Below are 24,089 nucleotides of genomic sequence, written 5' to 3'. Positions count from 1 at the left end.
GTGATCATCAAAGTTGGTCATATAAGCTCAAAGTTGTCGGAGTATGTCACCAAAGTGTGGTAGTGGTAATTGTTAATGGAGGCCAATGGGGGAAACCATTTAAAACATTGAATGGACGAAGAATTGGAGAGAGTTAGAGTAAGTTGGTAAAATAACCAACTCAATTCCATCAACAAAATAATTTGACAAAATTAGCAAATTTAATTTTGTAAATATTTTATCAATTGCTATTTTTAAAGGCATCGAAAGCAAAATAATTGATTTTGAATAATATAAATTATTTTAAATGATATAACACTATAAATATTGTCAAATGAATAGAAGTATTAAATGAAAATGTTCCTAAATTTGTAAAAGTTTTGAAATCCAACCTCTCAAGATTGTTTAATGACAATTTTATTGTTGTCTTATGATAAATAACCTTATAAAATATTTATTCTAAATGCAAATATAGCTATAAAGTTTTACACCCTTATTTGAAATTTTTGCATATATCACCTCAAATAAAATATCTCATACTTTTTTAAACCAATTAAAAACGTTAACGATCGTATCACTATCTAAAATTATCACTTTTAACTTTAAATGCTTTTTTTTCTTCTTTTTTGCTTTTTTTTTTTCCAAGTATAGAGCATCAAGTGATAAACATATATATAACATAAATAAAACGTAGAACATCAAGTATTGAACAGTGAGCATTAAGCATCGAGTGAGTATCTAGTATCTAGTATCTAAAATATAACATAGAGAATATAATATAAAGCATAGAACATCAAGTATCGAGCATTAAGTACAATAGATCGTGCATCAATTAGCGTTTTTCAATTATAAGTGTACTGCAAATTTATAAGGATGAATTAGTAAATTCAGTTCATTTTTGAGTCACTTCTAAAACTCTAGTCATTTTTATTAGATAGGCATTCAAATGATGTTACATCCATATGAATCACTCCTCATATTCGTCTTCCATGAATTATTTTATAAAAAAGAAAAAAAAGCATTAAGCATTAACAACTACTCTAAATTGAAATGTTGATACTTCTATTTCTATTAAAAGCAATGATTGCAACACTAATAAAAATGGGTTTATGAGAGCTTAAAGAAGAAGTGTGTTAGATGATTATAGATAAAAGGTAAGATTAAAGTTGGATAGTTCAACAATGAAATGGACAAAAAGTTAGGAGTGGAGGAGATATTATATATTTGTTGTACCAACATATTATTTGTCCTTTTGGCTCCCCATTCTAATAGCAATGATGCCAAAGCTATACTTTCAAACTTGAGCTATACTTTCAAACTTGTACTAAAGTCAATTTGTATGGACTTGTGCATTCATGACTTCATCAATCACAACAATTACTTCCCTTTTCTTTTCTTTTTCTTTTGTGTAATAGAGATGTTTATAGGTGAGGATAGTGATTTCTTATCCTTTATCTCTCTTTTGTTAAATTATAAGTTTAACCAAAACCATTACATCCCATATCTATATATGATTATAAATATCATCTTTCACCTTTATATGAAATAGGTTTTTTAACTTTTCAACGATGTCTAACATAGCATTGACACAATATTGAACATTGTTTTCAAAGTTAACATATAATTGAACTTTGTGTTTTATATGTCAATATTAAGTAACTCTCTCTTTCTCTAAATTTAGCCGCATTTTTAATTCAATTATTTATTTATTTACATTGTTATTATTTCTACCTTTCTTTTATGAATTTTGTTAGTGTTGTAAATTTAATTGCATTTATTGTCAAATAGTGATGAGAATGGTAACAGTAACAAGAAGCAATGGTAATTTAATCTTCATATATTGAATTGGATGAGCTTTGTGAGATGATGATGAGAAAGGCACATCAATAAAGGCTGCCTTTTTCTTTGTGTATTGCCCATCACATACTTCCCATAATTGGTCCCCTCAACCTCCCAACTTCCCAACTTCCCTTTTTTTTCTCTCTCTTTTTTCTAACAACTTGTACAAATCCTTTTTCTCTACCTTTTATCATTTCAATTCTTTTACCTTTTTCCTTTTTTCCCTTTTCCCAAAACAAATTCTATTTCCCTTTCTCTAAACCTTGCTTGGTTTAGGGAACATGAAGCACTAATATAATATATCAATATAAATAAGAAGAGGGAGATGAAAGACGAAAGGGTATTGACGTCGAGTCAAGAACAAATAGAGAAGAGTTTAGTTGTACATTGAAGTAGAAAAGGGGAAGAGAAGAGGAGGGTGATTGAGGTATTCACACATTTTTAAAATTTACGAGTATTTTTACAAGGAATTGCTAAAACTTGGTGTCGTTTTAAAATTTGAAGACTATTTTTAGGACTTTTGAAAATTGAGAAGGCATCAAATTCATTTGTCATTGTAGAGTGATGGAGGGGGAAGAAAAATCTTCTATTACAATCAAACAAATAAAAGGTTTTGTATTCAAACCTTCACCAAAAAAACTTTCTTTTCTTTGTTACATTGTTGTTTATTTTTCACGGTGTTCGCCTTGGGATCTATTGTACTATCCAAAATACACACTTTTCTGCCTTTCTATTATTGTCTTTAGTCCCAAGCCGATCCACAAGTTTCTCAAGTTTTATCTCTTTGCGTTTATGTTTGAGATAATTTTTCAAATCTCTCCATGAGAGTGACAATTTTTCAATTATTGTTGATACCTAAAAAGATTCACTTAAGGTCATATTCTCAGCATGGATTTACTTGGATTTCCTCGACCTGACTAGTTACAGTTCTTGAATCCACCAGTAATCCATAATTTTTTCCACCATTAATTTCTTTGAATCAACATAAATTTTCAATTATTTTGGCACGCATTACCCTCTACCAACAGAAGTTTCGGGTCCCAAATTGGCTAACTTTTCTGACGAAGATATGTCTATTTATTTTGGAGAATATGAGGCGCTAGAACTGATCCACAATGGTTCAAGAATTCAATGGCCTGCAAACCTTCAAAACCGATAAGCATGAACGCATGGTTGATATTAATGACTCATCATTTCTTCAGTCTTCCTATCTTGTAAGTATGCGCTGATGCTACTTATTATCTCGCTGTGGAAATGTTTGAACTGTGCAATCATAGAGTCCATATCAATTTCAAGAGTAGTTTGGCTTTTACCAAGATATACCTAATGATATAGAGGAAATGTCACTTGTTATTACACCAAATAACACATTATATCGGTGGAGATATGCACGAGGTGCAAATCTTTATTTGGGTTGTTCTTGCTTGCCCATACGTTAGAGTCTTGCAAGCATGTGACAACACGATTTAGAAATTGGTGGACAACAAAGCACAAGACATATTTTAAGGATAATAGACACCATGTGGTGAGCATCCAAACTACTCAAGAATTGAGGGAGTAACCTAGGTGGTAAACATATTCATTTGGTTAAAGCAATGACTCCTACCCTCCAAAAGGAGGCCAAGGAGCTTAGAGACGAAAGTGATGGTAGCAAAAGTGATCGTCATTGCAAGAGACCTTCGAAGAAAGCAAAGGCATTGGGTGATGATTTCTATGGAAAGGGTTTGAGTGCTCTGAAAATTCCTAAAGTTTCGACACTACTAGTTCACATATTTTTCTTTTCTTGTATTATTATTATTATTATTATTCTGTTAGTGGATGATTTATTCATTACTTATTTCTATAGTCACCTTTAGATGATCATCTTCAAGAGCTTGAGCAATGCAACGATGAATCTTTGACACGGCCTCATGTTGTGGATTTGGCCATTAAAGAAGTTGGTACCTAAAAACTACTAGTTGCTGAACAATCATGTGCTCTCCTCGAGGAGAATCGACGTGGTAAGATGAAAGTGAATGAAAAAAATGTTAAAAATTTGAATCCTCCATCTAAAGGAAATGTCTGCCCCAAAGAAACTTCAGAGAATGTCATATCCACACATGCTCTTCTCCAGATTTCTGAGTTGTCTTTAAACACTTCCAAGAAGCAGATGGTAGGACACCCTGTGCCTTCTCATGGGTTGGTGAAAAGATAGTTTCAAACATACTTCAGAAAACGGCTTTATGCATGTGAGAGGACATTCAAGACAAGATCATGTGCACTCTTTTTAAATATATCTCAAGATTTAGACAAAATATAACGACGATACTTTCGAGAATTGCGAAGATCTATGCAGACAACCTAACTCCTTGTTGAAGAATATTTAAACAACTATTTTAAGAGGGTAGACAATTTCAATGTTGTACAATCTTCGTATTTTGCGTAGTTGTCGTCGACAGACAAAGCTCATCAATTAGACAAGAAGCCTTAACTTTGATAAACCAATTACGAAAAGATGCCAAAGTTATTCAAGAGAGGGTTGCACAATTGGCTTTGGAAAAGATGGAACTAGAAAGCAGACTTCAAAGTATAAATACTGAGTCTAAACATCTATCTATCTTATCTTGTGAGAAGAACGAAGACATAGACAAGAAAGAACTAGAAGTTGCAAAGATCCAGAATGAAGTCAACACTCCGGCTATCAAAGAAGAAGTCATCGAGGCTCTAGCTACAGTTCATAAGAGTATGGAGGCTACACACGAGGAATTTAAGAGCTTCACGTGGAAGATTTGACTTTGCTCCCCTTCCCTTTTTTTTATTCGTTTTCTTTTTTTAATTTCAGTAAATACAAAACTTTGCTTTAATGATAATGAAAATTTCTTATTTTATGTTGCTTACATACCATTTACTATGAGATTAAGTCATAATGTCGCTTACTAAACTTTTTTCTTGCACATATAACTGAACTTAAAGTTAACATTAAGCTGCCTACGTACCATTTTTATAACATTGAGATCAAATAGTTTGATTGGGTTTTTTTTTTTTTATCACTCACCTTTTAAGCTCGTGTGGGTTTGGAGATTATGCAGTTTAAGCTCTTGCGATAAAGAGCTTTTTACATAATGACGTTACACATAAAATGTCTTGAGAATCCTATCATTGATTGGGGCAACTTTTAATCTATCTCGATCAACAATCTTGTATACTTCATTTGTGTAAACTTCTTTGACAATGTAGGGTCTATTTCATTTCATTTAGGTGTGAACTTATTCCCTATATACCTTATCGTGATTATCGATCTTCTTATAGCAAGGGATTCCTTGATGACAATCCCAACTTTAGGAAACTCCATCAATTGCTTAAGAATGCTCTACGCAATGACAGAACCTTGATTCTGCTCCTGGATGATTTCCCTTGAACACTGTGGGTACAGGTCCTAGTCCTGTGTAACCGTCGCTTGCAATAGAAGATGTGCAAGTGTCGCTTATAGAAGATTTGGATTAAGCTTTCTTTATTGTCATTGGTTTGCTTGTAGATTTAGATGATGAGAGAGAGATAAGAGGTAGAGATATCCATCGAACGTGTCAATTTGACCAAACAATATTTCTAATATTTGATCCTTTAATTTTCTCTCGATTGAATGTCTATATGTTTGATTTGAGGAAGCTACAACACATAATGTTTTTCTTCAATCTTGGAGGGTGGTCGACGAGAGTCTTCTTGTTCTTAGGAGAATTCTCTTTAACCCTATGGAGTAAAAATTTCTATCTCCACAGATGAGGAGGACTCTTCTATTATAGTCTTCTATGGCTTGGACTTTGTTGATCATGGATCAGACTCATGATCCAATCACATATATTTTTGTCGTATTTAGCTCTCCAACTAAGTTAACCTTATTACATAAATTTTTGTCATATTTAGCTCTTAGGCTAAAATTGTACAAATAAATAATATTTAATTGAACCTAAAATAGTTAACTTTAACTTGAACCAACGATGAAAATGCGTGGCATCATCTTTATGTCAACACATGTCAACTTTTAATTAGTCCTAAATTCAATTATTTGTACTTTTCGTGATTGGTCCAAAAATTCTTAAACCAAATATCATATCCAACATCATATTTGAAAAGGCAACAAAATCTAAAATTACACACCTGTTTGTAGCTCACTTTTCAAAACCCTATACTCAAAAGATAAATATGATTGAATAATTGATAATTTTCTATCCAGGAAGAATAAATTAGTAACAAATAAAATTAAATGGTAATTCTATACCAAGGACATTGAACTTAACAAAACTATTTGCAAATAAATGTCTATAATCTAAGGTGTGAAACCATTGTTATCTTAGACAAGATGGGGGTTTCATATGCTACAAAAAGAGGGATACCACCATATGGGCGAGCCATGGCTGAAGAAGTTTAACCCAGTTCTGACCACCATGCCAGAGAGATGCCTCCAAGTTGTTGCCTAAGACTTCAAACTCTGTATCCCGATTCCATGCTGTGAAAGAACTCCGTTTTTCTACTGCTAATCCTATCTGACTATTCGACTATTCCTGCAACAGCAACAAACATCAAGACTGATCTTGTCCGCGAAGTTTGTTAGATAGAGGGAGGTGTCCATACATGAAAAAACTTAACGAAACTCATCGTGGAAATCATAATCGTCCTCATCAACTTCGTTGAAAATGGCACTGTAAAATACGTAAGGATGATCGATCATTTCTGCCAAGGTGAGACGTCCATCTTTATCTGCATCAGCCTGTAAAATAAAGACAGAATGAAGATGTTAATCAACAGATGTAGTTGCTGATAGAACTAAGTCATGCACAGCGGAAAAAGAATCGAATTTCTACCCTAATTGCCACAATTAACATGTAACATAAACTAATCAAATTAGTGTTTAAGAAGTATTACCTTTGAAGCTTTCAAAAGTTGATGTCTTCTTACCAATTCTACCCGAGACACCACTAGTACTCAACTGCTATCCTCTAGACAAAGAACCGGTTTGTGGGACCCAATTTTGGTGTAGAAAATAATGGAGATAAAATGAGATTGGAAGTTTTTTTTCTTTTGTTGAGATGATGAAAATGATAAAAGAGGCAAAGTCCTTCAACATTTGAAAACACCTCTATTTATAGCCTAATTGCATGCAAAAATGCATGCAATTCATTTGCCAAATCTCAACACCTAATATTCCACTAACAATTAATGGAACTTAGTGGGCTAGGTGTCTATATCTCATATAGCCACATATCCCACTAAGAGTTAGTGGGATTATCCAACAAAAATGTTGGATTTTCCCACTAACTTAGTCCAAGGGTAAAATGGTCATTAGATATTTCTAGTCAAAAGTCAAACTTTGACTTTTCTAAGTCAAAAGTCAATATTTTGACTTTTTACCATTTTTGTCCGTCTTGACTAATTCCAACCTCCCGAGCATGAATCCGCATTCATTTTTCCAAAATTCAAATCACATTTGAATATAAGGCCGGTCAAAGTTTGACTTCTCAAAGTCAAAAGTCAACATTTTGACTTTTTACTATTTTTGACCAATTCGAGCTTCTTAGTATGAATCCGCATTCATACTTATAGTATGTAAAACATAAAACTCTATTTCTAATTAGAAGACCGACGACTATATCACTATATATGTCGGTTTCCCTTTCTTCTCCAATTCGAACAATTCGACTTATTTCATCACACTTTTCTAAGTTTAATCCATATGAGCTAGCAGAGGAACCTAATGGACCTATAGATCATGGGCTCCAACGATTCAAGATTAACTAGCTAAACTCTTTTAAACCGAGTTAATCAACATTCGTTAACTAACGGGTCATTCCACTAAAGTCCCGTAGTTGCACTCCCTCACTATAGATATATTGTGTCCATTTGATAAAACCATAATCAGTAAGTTAATCCTTCACAGGTTGCTCGTAACCTTGGCTGGGTCAAAATACCATTTTACCCCAAGATTACATCTTGCTCCTTAAGTCCCACTAATCCACTATTGAACAATTGGTTAAGGTTCAACCTATAAACTTAATCCCTCTCGGGCCAATGAGAGGGTGGGGCCCCTTGTTCAAGACTTGGATTCAGTGCTTAAGAGAGCAACCTATCTACTAACCCTAAAGCGGGTAGGAGTGAATTCCATCTTGTACCCTATGTTCCCAGCTATCCACCCGATCTTACCCCTGAAATGGAGGCTTATTGGGCCAACGCTGATGAGCTGCCCTCACCTATGCAGATCTAAGGATAATCTCGTGTGAACAGGAGTTCATAGTTAACTCAGGATTAAGACTAAGTTACCTAGGTCATCAAATAATTGAGATAGTCAGTTTTAAACAGTAAAACGGTGTTATAACGTAAAAATGACTAATTCATGGTTCAGTCTTATGTAAACATTTTACATAGGATGCCCCCACTTTCATGTCTCTACATGAACGATTAGGATCACCTCGTTTGCACTACAAAGTGGGCTGCATCCATAGTTTCTCTAAATAAGGCGCCCAACCTTTATTTCATATACTATAGACTATTTAGGCTATATACTCGAACTTGATCACGTTTATGTTTACACATAAAGTTCAAGTTTATTTAAAAATAGCCTTGGAACTTGATTTATTGATTTAAGATTATAATATTTAATTTCTCAATAACAACTTTATTGAACAGAATATGATTTACAAACTACGAGTTTTAGGACAAAAAATTCCAACAGTTGCTCCCTCTGGAAGATGAAAATATTTTCCAGGCCTAGTCTAATTCTAGATCTTATGCCTTATGGTAATGTTTTCTCATTTAGAAAACATTTGCAAGAAAGTTCTTCCATGTAAAATGATAAGATAAATGACGTCATACTATATCTTATGTTCTGAGGCTGATAGAGAACACTTGGTCTATCTTATTAAAATCAATGAGGACCATAATAACATTAACAATTATGCTACAGTTTATTGAGTTAAAAGTCAGATGCAATAGATTTATAATGAAATCTGATAAAGGAACTTCCAAGAGAATAACCATTCAGTCCACAAAGTGCAAACAGAAAACAATTGGTGTAATGACTGCGTTTTAATATGACCGATTTTACTACTCGTAAAATGAATTTTACACAATATTACTTATATGTGATGGGTGGTCGGTCAAGTAAAAATTAAAATAACTGTACAGAGTATAAAACAATCCATGGACAACCCAGCAAGCTCTCACTGATAGAGGAAAAGAAAGAGTAAATTGTTTCTACAACCATACATAAGAATCATGAGATGTTTGTTGATGACATTAATATGTGCCACAATATCCAAGCAATATCTCAATCGTAAAAGTAAAGCTAAAAAATTCATCGACTTGCATATGGGTTTTTAAGATTCGTTATGGATGAGTACCTGCTGTATGATATATTCTGCCTGTTGTTTTGCATAGTAATGCTCTGATGGGTGAATTTTTCCAATTATAGGTAACAGCTCTTCATTAGACAGGTGTCTATGAAAAACAAAATACAACACACAAAATAATCCTTAAAGGTGTCAAATAGGATACAAAACTGTAGAATCATTGCTATAATCTTTTAATGAAACCAGACCCGTTCCTAGTAGATGGGTATATATTGGTTAGTAGGTGCCAATAGGTTCTCTCTAAGAATTATCTTTGGTTAGGATTAGGAGAGATGGGGAGCTCTTGAAATGTCTGTAGTTATTTATGTTCTTTTTAAAAATTACATTTTGTCAAACTGATTTTTATCAATTTTTTGTTTCTTTAATCTTTATTCAAAACCACAATTTCTTGGAGAGAAATGAAGAACATAGAAGGGCACTCAAGAGGATAGAAAAGAGAGTTCAACCCTTCCTACAATAAAGGACTCCAATCCAAAGAATGATCCCAAAAGATCAAGACAACATATAAATACAATTTGGTTTTACAATTTGGTATGGAAGCAAAATAAAAAAATGGGATTACAATGCCTGGTTATGTGAACAATCATTGGCAGTCTATCACATTCTTTTATTTACTCCTGGGACAACCTAGTAGGCCACTCATATTATTTCTAGACCTATTCCTAAAGCATGATTGGTGACATCATAATTTCCTGCAACTTTTCCATCATCGTGTCATAATTGACATTTTTTGTCACTTAGCTGGAATGACGGAGGTTATGAGATCTGCTTGCTCATTAAATATCTAAGTTACTAATTCTCCGAGTTTGGCATTTTAATCTTCAGCACCAATTAGTGCTTGTATTTGTGTTCTCAAAACATGCCTTTTCTTTTCTCTCTTTTCTTTTTCAGGTTGATAGTTTGGTTGAAGAGTTTGCAGATATAAATCGTAAAATGGAGAAAACAGGAACATTCACTATGGATAAGAAAAAGCTCCTTCAACTTGTTGGAAAGGCCAATTCAAATTTAGCAGATGTAATTCTCAAAGTTGGTCTTTTTGAGAGGTAAAACCCCGATAGTTGGTATTGGACTTATAGTATATTGGTCTAAACAGATAGCTGTCTTTTTATTTTATTTATTATTGTTTTGAAAAGGATACAATATATATAAAAAACTGTTCATTAAGGAAATGCAAAGAGACTTGCAATGAAGAAACTAAAATGTTTGTCTCATGGCCAATCCAAGGGGTAATGGCAGCGGCATAGCTCTAGAAAGCGGCGGAATAAGAGACCACCCACAACGCAGGACATTCTTAAAAAGGAAGACCATCTGTCGTTAAGCATTCTTATACATCGTTTACTCGGAATTGTGCAAATATAGGAATAGTCTGGTTCCTCACAGTAAGAGACTTCCTTGCGGAAGTTTCCCATCACATAAGGAAATGAAAACAAGTTTCCCATCACGTAGGGAAATGAAAAGAGATATACTCAAAATACAAACCAATAAGCAAACAAAGTAGAAGAAAAAAGATCCTCAAAACAAATAAAGAGGCAAACAAAATCCAGTAAACATCGCTTGGAATTAAGACTTCATTGATTTATGCTAAAATAATATATTTCTTGTTTATTTCACAAATAGCAAGATTTTACTTAAATAAAACAACTCATTACAAAAAAGGAAAAAATAAATTTGGCAAATATTATACAACCAACACAATAAAATATAATACAATAAAGGAAATAATCAACATTTCCCCTCAAGCTGGTTTGAAGATATCAGTCATTGCTAGCTTGTCAATCAGTTTGTTGAATTGCCACTTTGGAAGGCCTTTAGTTAACACATCTGCAATTTGTTCTGTTGTCGGAAGGTAGGGTATGCATATTACTCCCACATTGGTCTTTTGCTTTATAAAGTGTTTATTGACTTCAGTATGTTACGTCTTGTTATAAAGGACTGAATTGTGGGCAATGGAAATTGCTGCCGTGATACTGCATGAGCATTGTTTGAGTGAATCCCAATTCTTCCAACAATCTTATTCATTTACACTCACAAATGCGTTGGGTTAAAGCTCTAAATTCTGCTTCTGCACTACTTCTTGCAACAGCACTCTGTTTTTTACTTTGCCAAGTAGCAAGATTTCCTTCAAGGAAGGGGCAGTAACCAGATCTCAGTCATGCAACCTGCCCAATTAGTATTAGTGTAAACGTTAACATTAGATGATCATGTCTTTGAAACAATGTGTCTTTTCCTCAAGTACCTTTCAAATACTTAGGATTCTATTCTATAAACGGCATAAAAGTGAGTTGGTTCAAGAGCATGCATGAACTGACTTTTGATACTAATTTCAAAAGCAATGTTAGGACGTGTGGGAAAGATATATGAGTCTTCCTACAAGTCTCTAGTACTTTTCTCTTTCCTTTATCTCATTCTTGGTTGCAACTTTCAATTTCAAATTCTGCTCAATGGGAGTTTCTGCTACCTTGCAACCAAGTAAACCTGTCTCTTTTAACATATCAATAATATTCTTCCTTTGTTTGAAAAGAATGCCACTTTTGGACCTGGCAAACTTCATGCCTAGGAAGTACTTTAAAGTTCCTAGGTCCTTGATCTGGAAATCATCTGCCAACTTTTTCTTCACAAAAGTTTGTTTTGTCTCATCATTGCTTGTAAGAACGATATCATCAAATTAAACTATCAAAATCATAACCTTGTCATTTCCTGTATGTTTGTAGAATATCATATGATCGACTTGGCTTTGACTGAATCCATAGCCCGTGACTACTTTCTCGAATCAAATCAAGCTCTAGGAGACTGTTTGTTCCAAGGAATATACAAGCGTTCAAATCAAGCTCTAGGAGACTGTTTGAGACCGTATAATGATCTCTTTAACTTGCAAACTTTGTTAATCCCGAGATCTACCTTAAAACTAGGTGGCAAGTCCATAATTACCTCTTCTTTCAGTTCCCCATTGAGAAAGACATTCTTAACATCCAATTGATAAAGAGGCCAATCAAAGTTAGCTACAACAGACAACAAATTTCTAATAGAATTGATTTTGACAACTGTAGCAAATGTTTCTTGATAATCAACTCCATAGGTTTGAGTAAACCCCTCAGCAACCAATCCAACCTTGTACCTCTCGACACTACCATCAGCTTTACATTTTAGCGTAAACATCCACTTGCATCCAACTGTTTTCTTTTCTTTTCGTAGTTCAAGTATATCCCATGTAGAATTCATCTCTTCCATCACTGCTAATTTCCAATTCAAATCATTTAGGACCTCTTGTATATTCCTTGGAACAAACAGGTTGATTATTTTGGATGTAAAGGCTTTATGATTGTGAAAGTTTACGATAAGAAAGATAGTTTGCAATGGGATATTTGACAAATTTACTGGTACCTTTCCTGTTGGCAATTGTAATATCAAGATCAGAGACATTAGACAAGGAATTATGAGAAGAACGGGGAGAATTAGACGAAGTAAAAGGAGAATGTATGTTACCTGGATCTTCATAATCATTTATCGGGGTATTAGTTTGGTTTTGTGATAGATCATTCTCAATTCCTTCGAGTCAAGTTTCTTTTATTATAAAGCTGTAGTTCAGGTTTTTACTTGTCAAGTCAGTCTATAGTGGTTCTCCCCCTGAAGAACTCTCCACACTTGACGTCAAGAGTTAGCTCATAACTTTGGAATCAATGGTGTTTGGGATAGGTTAAGTGTCCCAAAAATTATCTTAAGGTTAGGGGACTCCCTCTAAAGAGAATTTTGGCTAAAAAAAGGTTGATTTTCCAAAAACAGACATATCCATACTCTCAAAATACCTTTTAGTCGAAGTGTCAAAACATTTGTAAGCCTTCCTATAGGAGACAGCCTACAAAAATGCATTTAACAGCTAGATCAAGTGAAGTACGAGTAGAGTTGGGATTATGAACATAAGTAGTGCAACCAAATAATTTAATTGGTAAGTCAGAGAAAAACCGAACAATAGGAAATCCTTTTTTAAAATTATTTAGAAGAGTTTTTAAATTCAAAACCTAAGAAGCACGAACACCGACACGAGATACGACACACCAGTTTTTTAACATATAGGATACAACATGCATAGGACACGACATGCAGAGGACACGTTCTTTTTTTAATTTTTTTGGTAGGTAGTTGGAGTAAAGGAGCCACTAACCTATCAAAACGGACTGCAATATTCCTCCACCACTGTTTCTTGCTTGATTATGAGAAATTGCCCACAAACTGAACCTTGGCATGATGAGCCAAATCGGATCAACAATCTTCGTTTCATATCATTCCAATTCAAAATTGGTTCTCGTTTGTCTGTGGCTTGGTACCAATTGAGAGCCGCTGCTTCGAAGCTAATGCTCCGCTGCTTTGAAGCTAATGACTGTCACTGTTAATTTTTTGGAATCAGTAAGTTTATGGATTTGTAAGTAACGATCGGATTCATTGAATACTGACATCTCAAACTTGTTTAATTTGCTATGATCCTGTTCACCCTCATTATTGTCTGAATGCATTGCTCCTATAGCCATAAATAGGTTCCACTGTGTTTGCCACTGTCGTATTCTTAATTTCCTCATTCGATTCCGAATTGGAAGGGCGATCTGACAATCCAACACCTGAAACTAGAGAAGCCAATAATGTTTGAGTGTCATCTGCATTCCTTCGTTGTTGTTCCAACTGTGCTATAAGGATAAAGCGTTGAACAATCTTAAGCAAGTGCAAGCAGCGTTTCTTCAATTTGTGGTAACTTCTGAACATCTACTTAAATCCTGGCAATTTCAAAATCAGTTACGCCTAACCGTTCTTCAATTTTCTTCTGTGCCACCTTTCCTATCATCCCCAGGTTGAGGGCTCTTATACCAGTATGATAGTTACTAAAGTAAAGTTCTTCTATTATAGATAATTTACTATTACATAGACCATTCTTCCCACACGAGAGAAACCCAAACACTTCAAACTAAAAGACTGTCTACCCATCTGCTAACTTAACTTCTTATTTAAACACATAACATAGCAACGGTAACATAACTTCCTTGATCATAACCAACTACTAACCACCTGAAGACTGAAACTAGTCAAGATAAATGCCCAAAACTACCCAAGATAATCATTCTTACTGTTGGATGATTCTCCCAACTCAATAATAACTACTTCTTTGCCCTTTTTGCCCCTGCGAGCATACTGATGTATAATCAGTGGCCTATCAAATACATTTTTCTTTTTATTTTATCTAGAGCCTCTTTAAAGCTTGGATTACGTCTTATGTGGTTTTCGCAGTACTTGGCGCCAGGATAATACTATTGTTCAGAAATGTATTTGACATCCTAACAGAACCAAGATCATAACATAGAAAAGTTTGCCTTTCAAGCTTGATATAAGTAAACAAAAATATATACATTCTTACCTTCTTATTATTATTAATATTCGTGCATAGAAAATTCGATCATAATATTGCTTTAATTGGTAGAATTTTGTTATCTTAGTGCTCTTTTATGTCTTTTTCCTTTGCCACTCAGATCAGAAATTGCGTGGAGGGATGCAAAATATGCTCAAATATATGAGTACCTTCGGGAAGAGTACGAGGTCACCCAGCGCTTTGGGAATCTAGATTTCAAATTGAAGTTTGTGGAGGTAATTTCATTCTATTCCATTCATTCCTTCAAAGTGGTTTTTTCCGTATAGTTGAGCCTCTTCTCTTGAACGTTCTTCTTAAATATCGTGGCAATAGCCAACTTGAAAGCAATATTATCTATTTTTGGTTATATGCAATGGAAAATGTGTTGAGAGGACGTGTAACCTCGTGAAAACTTTCGTATTTTCTTTAGTATTCTTTTTAAGGGAAAGAAAACCAATTTATACTAAATGTTGTATTAACTAAATCTCTCAACTTTCACAAGTGAATGAATTTAAATCCTTCATTCTTATTTCATTTTAAAATCGTTAAATCGTTAATGCATAATATTCACACATGTACAAGGCTTTAAATTCAAGGATTGGAACGTATTAAATCAAATGGATACTAGCAGCTTCTGATTAATTTTATTGGTTTTATCATATTCTTGTCCACTCTTTCTTCACTTATTTAGAAAAAGTTACATAACAACTTTTCCTACTGCTTCGGTAGAATTTTAGGAAAAGAATTTTTTTATTTAACAGTTTGGATGGTGGATATTATTTCGTGGGTATGAGCATTATTATCCCTGGACATTTAGATCCCAATGTTCAAGAATTAAATGTTTATTTTTTTTAAAGAAGAAGAATAAAAAAAATTAAAATATTGACATCAATATTCTAATCCGTGGTGAAGGGACGTGGTCCTATCAAAAGCTAGCTACTATTGTAGGAGAATCAATTCATAGTTCTTCAAGGAGTGAAGTTTTGAGGACTCTCTTTATTTAATTAGTTTAGAATGTTTCTTTAAGAAATTGGTTCTGCTAAATTGTTTCCAAGTGTTTGTGCTGTCCATCTGAAGTTTGTGTATTCTGAAGCTGACCCAAAATAATGCAAATGAAATCAGGGAGTGGTGTGTGTTCCTTTTCCAAAAGCCGAGCTAAGGAAAAAATAATCAACATTCTCATTGTGATTTCCTTATTTAAATCTTTAACCTAGATTCTTCCACTTATATCATACTCACTGGAAGGAGGTTCTTTTACTTTTATGGAAATGATATTTCTTGAGATAGAACAGTGTTTAATTCTTCTCTAATAAATTTGCACCTTCCTTGCAGCATAACATTCATTTTCTTCAAGAAGTCCTCCAGAATAGGAAATCAGATCTCTTGGAATGGTGCATCATTGGCCTATTGAGCATTGAAAACATTATATCATTATATGAGATTGTTAAGGATTCAACTCCCATGCAACTCTGATTTGCCAGCGTCGCGGATGCAATTTTTGATCTGCAATTAGTAAAGTCTAATTTTGTTTTTTGTTGTACTAATTATTTTTTCATAAAGATAATAATCTGATTTTCTTATATTTTTATTTGATCCTCCAGCTCTCCATATTACATTATGCTCATGTTGTCTTACATTATTGCATTATATATATAGATGCGCATAAACATACAACTATTGTAACTCGAACAAAATTCAGTTGGAGAAATTCATTACTATTTTACCTTCTAGTTTTCTTTTATGTAAATAACTATTGAAAAGTTTCCTAAAGTATGTTGATGTTGAGCCATAGCAAGTACTTTTAGAAGATGCAACTTATTCTCTCTAGGGAGAGATTCTTGAAACTGATCACAGATACAAAATTGTGTACATTTACAATAAGTTTAGGAATATTGTAATAGGTAGCAAAATAAGTTGAGATATTTTGCAAATGTGTCTTCCAGATTTCTACTATTGCAAATATGAGAAAGAATTCAAGTTATGATTTTGGTTATTTCTTTATATCCATTTATCTTCTTGATGAACCTAAACAAAGTTCCTACTTTCTCTTTTTTTTTTTTCCATTTGCATGCATGATCTTTTTCTCCTCTCAACATTTTTCTTCTTCGCAAGTGTGGTCTCAATCCTTATTTTCTTTGTCTTGACCATGATCAATAACTCAACTTTGAGGCGGTAGACGGTGTGGTGTTTGAGAAATTGTCAAGTGATTTTTATTATCTAATATGAAGTGTATGATAACATTCTTAGATCTATAAATTTACAAATTATTTACATCTGCAAACCTTTTATCAAAATAACAATGGACAGCAACAACGAGACAGTCAATTAATACATTATATAGCAAGTCTTCCATTTCGGGGAACAACTAACTATAGTCAAATTCATCACCATCTTCTCACAATTTCTGCCATTTTACAACAACTCCATAGGTCTTCCGCAACATTCCAAGTCAGTAGCTAATCTTAAGTACAAAAGTTCCTATGAGGGAGGCATAGTAGCTCTAAAATTTCTCATCCCACAAAAGTGTGTGTTGACGGACGATTAGAGAATTCGTCCAAGGAAAAGACTTAGAATTTTGAGGATTCATCTCAAGTTCAATAGAGTTGTAATTTTCCTGTATTTCATTTTATTTGATTGAATTTATTAATGAAATATTCAGTTTATAATCACTTCTTGGTTCACTGTGGTTTACACGAGATCTTTATAGAGAAATTTAATTTGTGAACTCCAACTTGTATTAATAATGTATTTATGTTGATTTGATGCAATGAGTCATTTGATCTCCTGATTCTCTCTCACTTAGATGCTTATGCTTGATTTGAGGAAGCAGAGCACGTGACGTTCTTGAAGTTGGAGTCTTGAAAGAAAGTTTGTATCTTCAAATGAAGGGAACTCCAGTATCTATAGAGTTCTTTAGTGGCTTTTATGAACTTGAGTCTGGTTGATTTATGGACCAGAGCTAAATTAAATTTATTTTTTTGGCTCGATTGAATTTTAGTCTTAACCGAGTAAATAATATTAATTAAACTAAAATAATTAATTTGATCCAAACATGTGTATCATCCAAATTAACAAATTTATATTTTTTTTCAATTTTAATTTGGGACACATGTCAATTTTTAATTAGTCTTGAATTCAACGATAATGCGTGATTGATCTAAAATTTTTTATTCTACAACTATAATAGTATAAAAAATTGAGATTTAGGACAAATTTTGAGATTTAGGCCAAATGGGGTAGAAAAAGAGTTTTAGGATTGATTGTAAAAAAGTTGAGATTTAGGACAAATTTTGGGTAGAGGGATTTAAACCCGAGACCTCTTGGTTCTAAGTACATACATACAGGCGTTAGTTGAGCTTGGTTGACAATTTCTATACTTTTTTAAGTAACAAATAATTGGAGAAATTTTGTGGCTATATTTATGATTTTTCTCAAAGAACTTAAGGATCTTTATTTCCATTTCTATATATTGTGGGAATTTTTGCAGACATTGATATGGGTGAAACAAAGAAAGTAACCGAACAAACTAATATTGGACAGTTGGAGTTCAGCCCTGCACGACCCTTTGACAAAGCCCTTCCCTCACTTCTAGCCACCATTGTCCATTGTTCACACCTAACACAACCTAGTGGTAGCATGTCACTTCCTCCTTGCCAGCCAGTTCACCCCAGCCTGTTATAAAAGAAAAAAGTCAATTTTTATGTTCTCCCCCAACCGACAGTGAGCTTCACGGTGACATCTATCCTAATCTACACTGACTTTCACCCTACTTCGACCACAACCAGACTTTCATAGTTAATAGGGTGGTAATTTTGCTGGTTTCGACATTATGTACATGCATGAGTTTAATCACCCCTCCCTCCTCTTTTCCTTTTCAGTTATGAGATTAAAGTGAGGGAATGACAAGAGAAGATCATGAACCAACGAAAATTACAGGTAATTATTGTTTTTCTTTTTTTCCTTAACTCTTTTTAGCCTTTGGAAATATTTTAGCAAAGAACTCATGTATGATCTGCATTGAGACTGTTCTTGAGTTGCTTTCATCAGACAAGTTTATGAAGTTCTTGTTGTTGGTTTGTCATGATTTTGTTTCAATTTTTCTGGGAAACTAAGAGTTGTTACTCTTGATTTTTTTTCGAGTATTTCTCAGTCTAAGAGTAATTTATCACTAAGCACATGATTTTGTTGGTAACATGCAAGATACAACCTGAATGGAATATCAAATACCATAATGTATTTGTCAGATCATGCAAGACAACTATACAAGCAGATAATTATGCTTATAGTAGCAATCGGCAATAAAATTATTTTTAAAATTTATTTCAGTGTTCTAATTACCTTGTTATCCTAATTCCTATCTTCTTTCGCCTTGCAGATGTGTTGAAATTTGTTGTCAGAATCTGTTTGAATGATGAACTTCATGCATACAATTGTTGTGGTTGTCACAACTGGAATCTATTAAACAAAATCAAATACTTGATAATAACTACCTCTCCACACTGTTATGTTTCTTGTTTTTTTGTTTTCAATAATTTGATCGGTTTTAGACTTTTGATTTATTTTCAATTAGAAGTAAATGAATGAAGGAAAAAGATAACAGAAAAAGATGATTTTACTTTTACTATCATTTTCCTATGCTTTTTAGTTTATGGGGATAGATATTTGTTGGTGTTCCTTTTCTTAAGTTAGAAGAAAAAAGTTGGGGCATAACTTTACATGGACAATCAAGTCATTTTTTTTCTTAATTTGTGTCTTTTATAGCTAAAAGAAGAAAACTTAAGAATTACATATAAGTAGTATAAAGTCCTAATATAAGCTTGATAAAAAAATTTCCTTTAATTTTTACTCTGTTTATAAACTTATGAGGTTACAAATTGCAATATATTTTCTAATACCATATTATGAATAATTTGGATAGCTGGTTGTGTTTGAAAACTGTATCTTCTTCCATCGTCATTGGTTTGTCGTTGCTTTCTTTTCATTTTTGTTAAATTTCAACAAATATCAAGTTGATGTGACTTTTATTGTAGGATATGGGTAATGTTTACAATTTCAAGGATTAGAACTTTTCGTTTATGTTGTTTATCAGACCTTCTATACATCTCTACAATTATATGATCTTTATGGTGAATACATTGTGCAAGGCCGTATATTATAAGATCAATACTGTTTTTTAATGGAAAGAAAAATATATAATGTGCTACACACCAAATTTTCTTCAAAGAAAAAAAAACAAATTAAATATATTCCATACTTTCTTTTTGTAGTTTGTGATCCTAGCTAAACTCAGGTTAAAGAGTTATGTTTATATTTGTATATTTGAATGGAGTTAATTGCAAATACAACGATTAGATACAAAATATTTGCATATGTAACACATATTGTATTGCTAATATAAATATATCACTCATAGAATTTGCTATAATTATACTTGTTTAAACATACTAATACACACTTAATCTTCTTAGTTCAATAATGGTATGGAGTGGAACAAACTTCCTACGTTAGGATAAAAGGGTCACACAAATTACCTTCGTAGTAAACTTACTTTTGACATTATTCATTTAACTTAGGGTAAGTATAATGGATTAGTAATTTTATGAATAATAATTAAGTATATAACAATATCTTTTAAAAATTGTAAATGTAGCAAAATATATTTGTGATAGATTTATATCGTTAATAGACTCTTATGGCTTATAAGCGAATGACATATGTGATTTAAAATAACTGCAGCAATTAGTTTAAAATGTTGTTATATATCTACGAATTTCTTAATTGTTATATTCATTTGTCATTAGTTGTATTTAAAAGGGATGACCAGAAAAACATTAAAACAAGAGGTTTACTTTTGATAAAAGAAAATTTTAAATTTAAATTGCTAAAATAGCAAAATGTCCATGTCTAAGTGAAAATTATTCAACAATAATCACGGTCGAACTCAAACTCCCAAAAACAATGATTACATTTATTCCCTAATTTGCTAATTCATTTTGGATTAAGTTTATTTTTGACAACAATAAAAAAATTGAGGTGTGAAACAATGATATTATAAATGCCAAAGAGTAGTTAAGATGCAAAATATAAATTTATATTTGCAATATTAGGTCAAAATGAATGATAATTTAGTTAGATTTTTGTCAAATAAATAAAAATGTGAACCATACCAAAAGCAAATATAGATGCTTTTTTATTATTGAGTTTTCATAGAATAAATAAAAAAAAAGTAGAAAATATTTGCCTTTTAACTTTTTCTTTTTTAATTTTCATAGAAAATATTTAATACAAAAATCAAATAAACGAAAAAAGCTTCTCCTCCACGGTCAATTTTCTTTCCCCTCTTCTTCAACCTCAACGGTCTCTTTTATTTCAAATTTCTTTCCCCTTTTTCTTCTCGATCGGTTTACTCTGCCTCTCATCTCCCCTTCTCTTCTTCGTCTTCCTCAAACCCTGCGATTTCCTATCTCTCAAATTCCGTTTCGCTCTTCCTATACCTCCAAAATTTCGCTCTTCCTCTCTAACGTGAAGCAGCCAAGAAACTCTATGTTGCGACATACCCATCTCGTCGATCCACCACTTTCTTCTTCTTCTAGCCTTAACGGTGCCGAAATCAAGGGCGGCAGACCCCTCGGAAACCCAAGTCTTCCAAAGAAAATTCTCCACCGTCAGATTGGTCTTGGCTGGCTATCTAAGACCAAAATATACTTTACAACCTGGGGAAGATTAAATCTAGAATTTGCAAAATTAGTACATATTATTTAAAATCAAACTAAACAGACTGCAATCTAAATGTGGAAAATTAAAAATTACCACAAAGTTTCAGTAGAGTAAATAATGTAGCAGCAACAAAGAAGACAATTGAAATGGCAACCCAAAAGTGCTGCAAAAATAAAGAAGAAAATAAGCTTTGATCAAACAACTCATTAAGAAGAAGAAAATAACCTAATTTGGTTCTTCAAAGATCTATAAGAAAAAGAGGAATACAACTAAAGAATAATTATACCATCCTCGACTCTTACTTCAAAGCAAATTTTGAATGTTCAATTTAGCAATGCTAGTCTATAGGCTTCTTACTCTTAATTGTATAAATTTACCCATCAATAGCAACATTGTTTTTATAGAGAAAGTTAAACAATGGAGATGATAAATAATCTTACAAACTCCTATTGGATCGTTTTTCTTTTCAAATGAAAATAGTTAATTTATTTCATTTATGGAAGGTGAAAATCTCAAATATATAGTAAAAGAACATGGAATATAAGGAAGCCCATAAAAAGAAGAGACTCCACTAGCTAGGTATTGATCAAAGATAAATATATGGATAAATAGATGCAACCTACAAATATATCAAAACAGACTAATACTCAAACTAAACTAAAGAAAACAAAAACATTTACTACTAAAAGATAAAATAAAACACAATTCAAAACAATTAATTACCAAGATTGATCTCAATCGAAAACCAAAACGCATCACATTATGAAGATATTGTGCTTCACATAACACTCCAAATAGCTATACCAAAATTACTTACTCTACATTTTCCATTTTGGCAAATCCACCTACAAGAATGCTAGTTACCAAGCTCATTTCTATGCCTTCTCTTCTTTCATTTTTCTAACAAAAGGTAGTATGAATAAGGCTGCACATTTGAAAAAATAAAGACAATTAATAATCAATAATGCTACCTAGCAGTCACAAGTTAACAATCAAATGAAGAAACCCAAGGATTTTTGCGGCGGAAGCACGATGAAGATTGGTTGCCGTTCGCGATCTAGGGTCACAGATTGAGAAGAGAACAAAATTAGAAACCAACTTGGAGAGAAAGAAAAGAAAAATTGATAGGGAAAGAGTAGAGTAAGAAAGAGATGAAAAATTTAGTTTTTAAAACCTAACAATTTTTTAAAAAGAAATTAAAAATGGGGGGTAATTAATGTCCTTTTTTACAAAATACAAAAAATTAAAAAAATAAAACTGGCTGATCATTAATGTCGATTTAAAAACGACATTAAACCCTTATCATTAATGTCGGTTTGATCCACCTTTTCAAAAACGACAATAAAGATAATTTTTCATTTTTTTCACCTGACACTACAAACCCAGATTTGTTGTAGTGTTATTATGGGTTGATGTATCTTTTTCAAATAAAAAATGCTATTTGCTAAAATTCAAAAGAAAAAGTTGTTTTGTCATTTTTTTTAAAATGACCCATAAAAACGTTATTATATCTCTTATGACAAAGAGTGTGGATTTACTAGTCCATATTTGACTTGTTTTTTGTTGGTAAAATTGGATAAGACCGCATTATATTGATATAATTACAGTAATGACACTCTTAAATCAATATTAATAGAAATTATAATTTAATTAATGTTATTAAGTTAAATGAATATAGTTTAAAAGTCATTCTAAACACAATTAATGTAATTGTTTTTTAAATTTAATTCATTTTCACATCTTTGTGCATATGTACGTGTGTGCGTGTGTGTGCATATGTGCGAGTGCGCGTTTGCCCGTGTGAGTTGATGTGTGTGTGCGTATGTGTGTGTGCGTGTATGCGTGTGTGCATGTGTGTGTAGATGTGTGTGTGCTGATAGAACTAAGTCATGCACAGCGGAAAAAGAATCGAATTTCTACCCTAATTGCCACAATTAACATGTAACTATAAACTAATCAAATTAGGGTTTTAAGAAGTATTACCTTTGAAGCTTTCAAAAGGTTTGATGTCTTCTTACCAATTCTACCCGAGACCACCACTAGTACTCAACTGCTATCCTCTAGACAAAGAACCGGGTTGTGGGACCCAATTTTGGTGTAGAAAGTAATGGAGATAAAATGAGATTGGAAGCTTTCTTTTTTCTTTTGTTGAGATTATGAAAATGATAAAAGAGGCAAAAGTCCTTCAACATTTGAAAACATCTCTATTTATAGCCTAATTACATGCAAAAATGCATGCAATTCAATTGCCAAATCTCAACACCTAATATTCCACTAACAATTAGTGGAACTTAGTGGGCTAGGTGTCTATATCTCATATAGCCACATATCCCACTAAGAGTTAGTGGGATTATCCAACAAAATGTTGGATTTTCCCACTAACTTAGTCCAAGGGTAAAATGGTCATTAGATTTTTCTAGTCAAAAGTCAAACTTTGACTTTTCTAAGTCAAAAGTCAATATTTTGACTTTTTACCATTTTGTCCGTCTTGACTAATTCCAACCTCCCGAGCATGAATCCGCATTCATTTTTCCAAAATTCAAATCACATTTGAATATAAGGCCGGTCAAAGTTTGACTTTTCAAAGTCAAAAGTCAACATTTTGACTTTTTACTATTTTTGACCAATTTCGAGCTTCTTAGTATGAATCCGCATTCATACTTATAGTATGTAAAACATAAAGCTCTATTTCTAATTAGAAGATCGACGATTATATCACTGTATATGTCGGTTTTCCTTTCTTCTCCCAATTCGAACAATTCGACTTATTTCATCACACTGTTCTA

At 32.8% G+C, this 24,089-nt stretch overlaps 1 protein-coding gene and 2 long non-coding RNA genes across 3 annotated transcripts; 2 read left to right on the top strand and 1 right to left on the bottom strand.

The window, feature by feature from the left end:
• The first annotated feature begins 10,061 nt into the window (after positions 1 to 10,061).
• LOC116405779 lies at positions 10,062 to 16,356 on the top strand. The gene is made up of 3 exons (XM_031889572.1): positions 10,062 to 10,240; positions 14,708 to 14,822; positions 15,919 to 16,356. Exons 1-3 carry the CDS (start codon positions 10,131 to 10,133, stop codon positions 16,057 to 16,059), a joined length of 366 nt encoding a protein of 121 aa, XP_031745432.1. The 5' UTR covers positions 10,062 to 10,130; the 3' UTR covers positions 16,060 to 16,356.
• A 1,747-nt stretch (positions 16,357 to 18,103) lies between these two features.
• On the top strand, positions 18,104 to 19,105 carry LOC116405824. The gene is made up of 2 exons (XR_004218919.1): positions 18,104 to 18,522; positions 18,962 to 19,105. It is a non-coding gene; the product is annotated as an uncharacterized LOC116405824 (long non-coding RNA).
• Positions 19,106 to 20,977: 1,872 nt separating this feature from the next.
• Positions 20,978 to 22,268, bottom strand: LOC116405806. Its single transcript, XR_004218903.1, has 3 exons — positions 22,121 to 22,268; positions 21,397 to 21,466; positions 20,978 to 21,315 (listed from the first exon to the last, which is right to left on the bottom strand). It is a non-coding gene; the product is annotated as an uncharacterized LOC116405806 (long non-coding RNA).
• Positions 22,269 to 24,089: the final 1,821 nt, after the last annotated feature.

This window comes from Cucumis sativus, unplaced genomic scaffold, assembly GCF_000004075.3.
Source record: "Cucumis sativus cultivar 9930 unplaced genomic scaffold, Cucumber_9930_V3 scaffold31, whole genome shotgun sequence".
In the NCBI taxonomy this organism is placed as follows: Eukaryota; Viridiplantae; Streptophyta; class Magnoliopsida; order Cucurbitales; family Cucurbitaceae; genus Cucumis; species Cucumis sativus.
The sequence above is the reverse complement of the archived record's forward strand: the minus strand, read 5'-3'. Positions and strand labels throughout refer to the sequence as shown.

Excerpts from the sequence above, each read along its gene's own strand:
- LOC116405779 (XM_031889572.1), top strand. The coding sequence starts at position 10,131 with ATGGAGAAAACAGGAACATTCACTATGGATAAGAAAAAGCTCCTTCAA. Across the intron at positions 10,241-14,707 it reads AAAGTTGGTCTTTTTGAGAG|ATCAGAAATTGCGTGGAGGG; the intron begins GTAAAACCCCGA and ends TTTGCCACTCAG. Across the intron at positions 14,823-15,918 it reads TCAAATTGAAGTTTGTGGAG|CATAACATTCATTTTCTTCA; the intron begins GTAATTTCATTC and ends CCTTCCTTGCAG.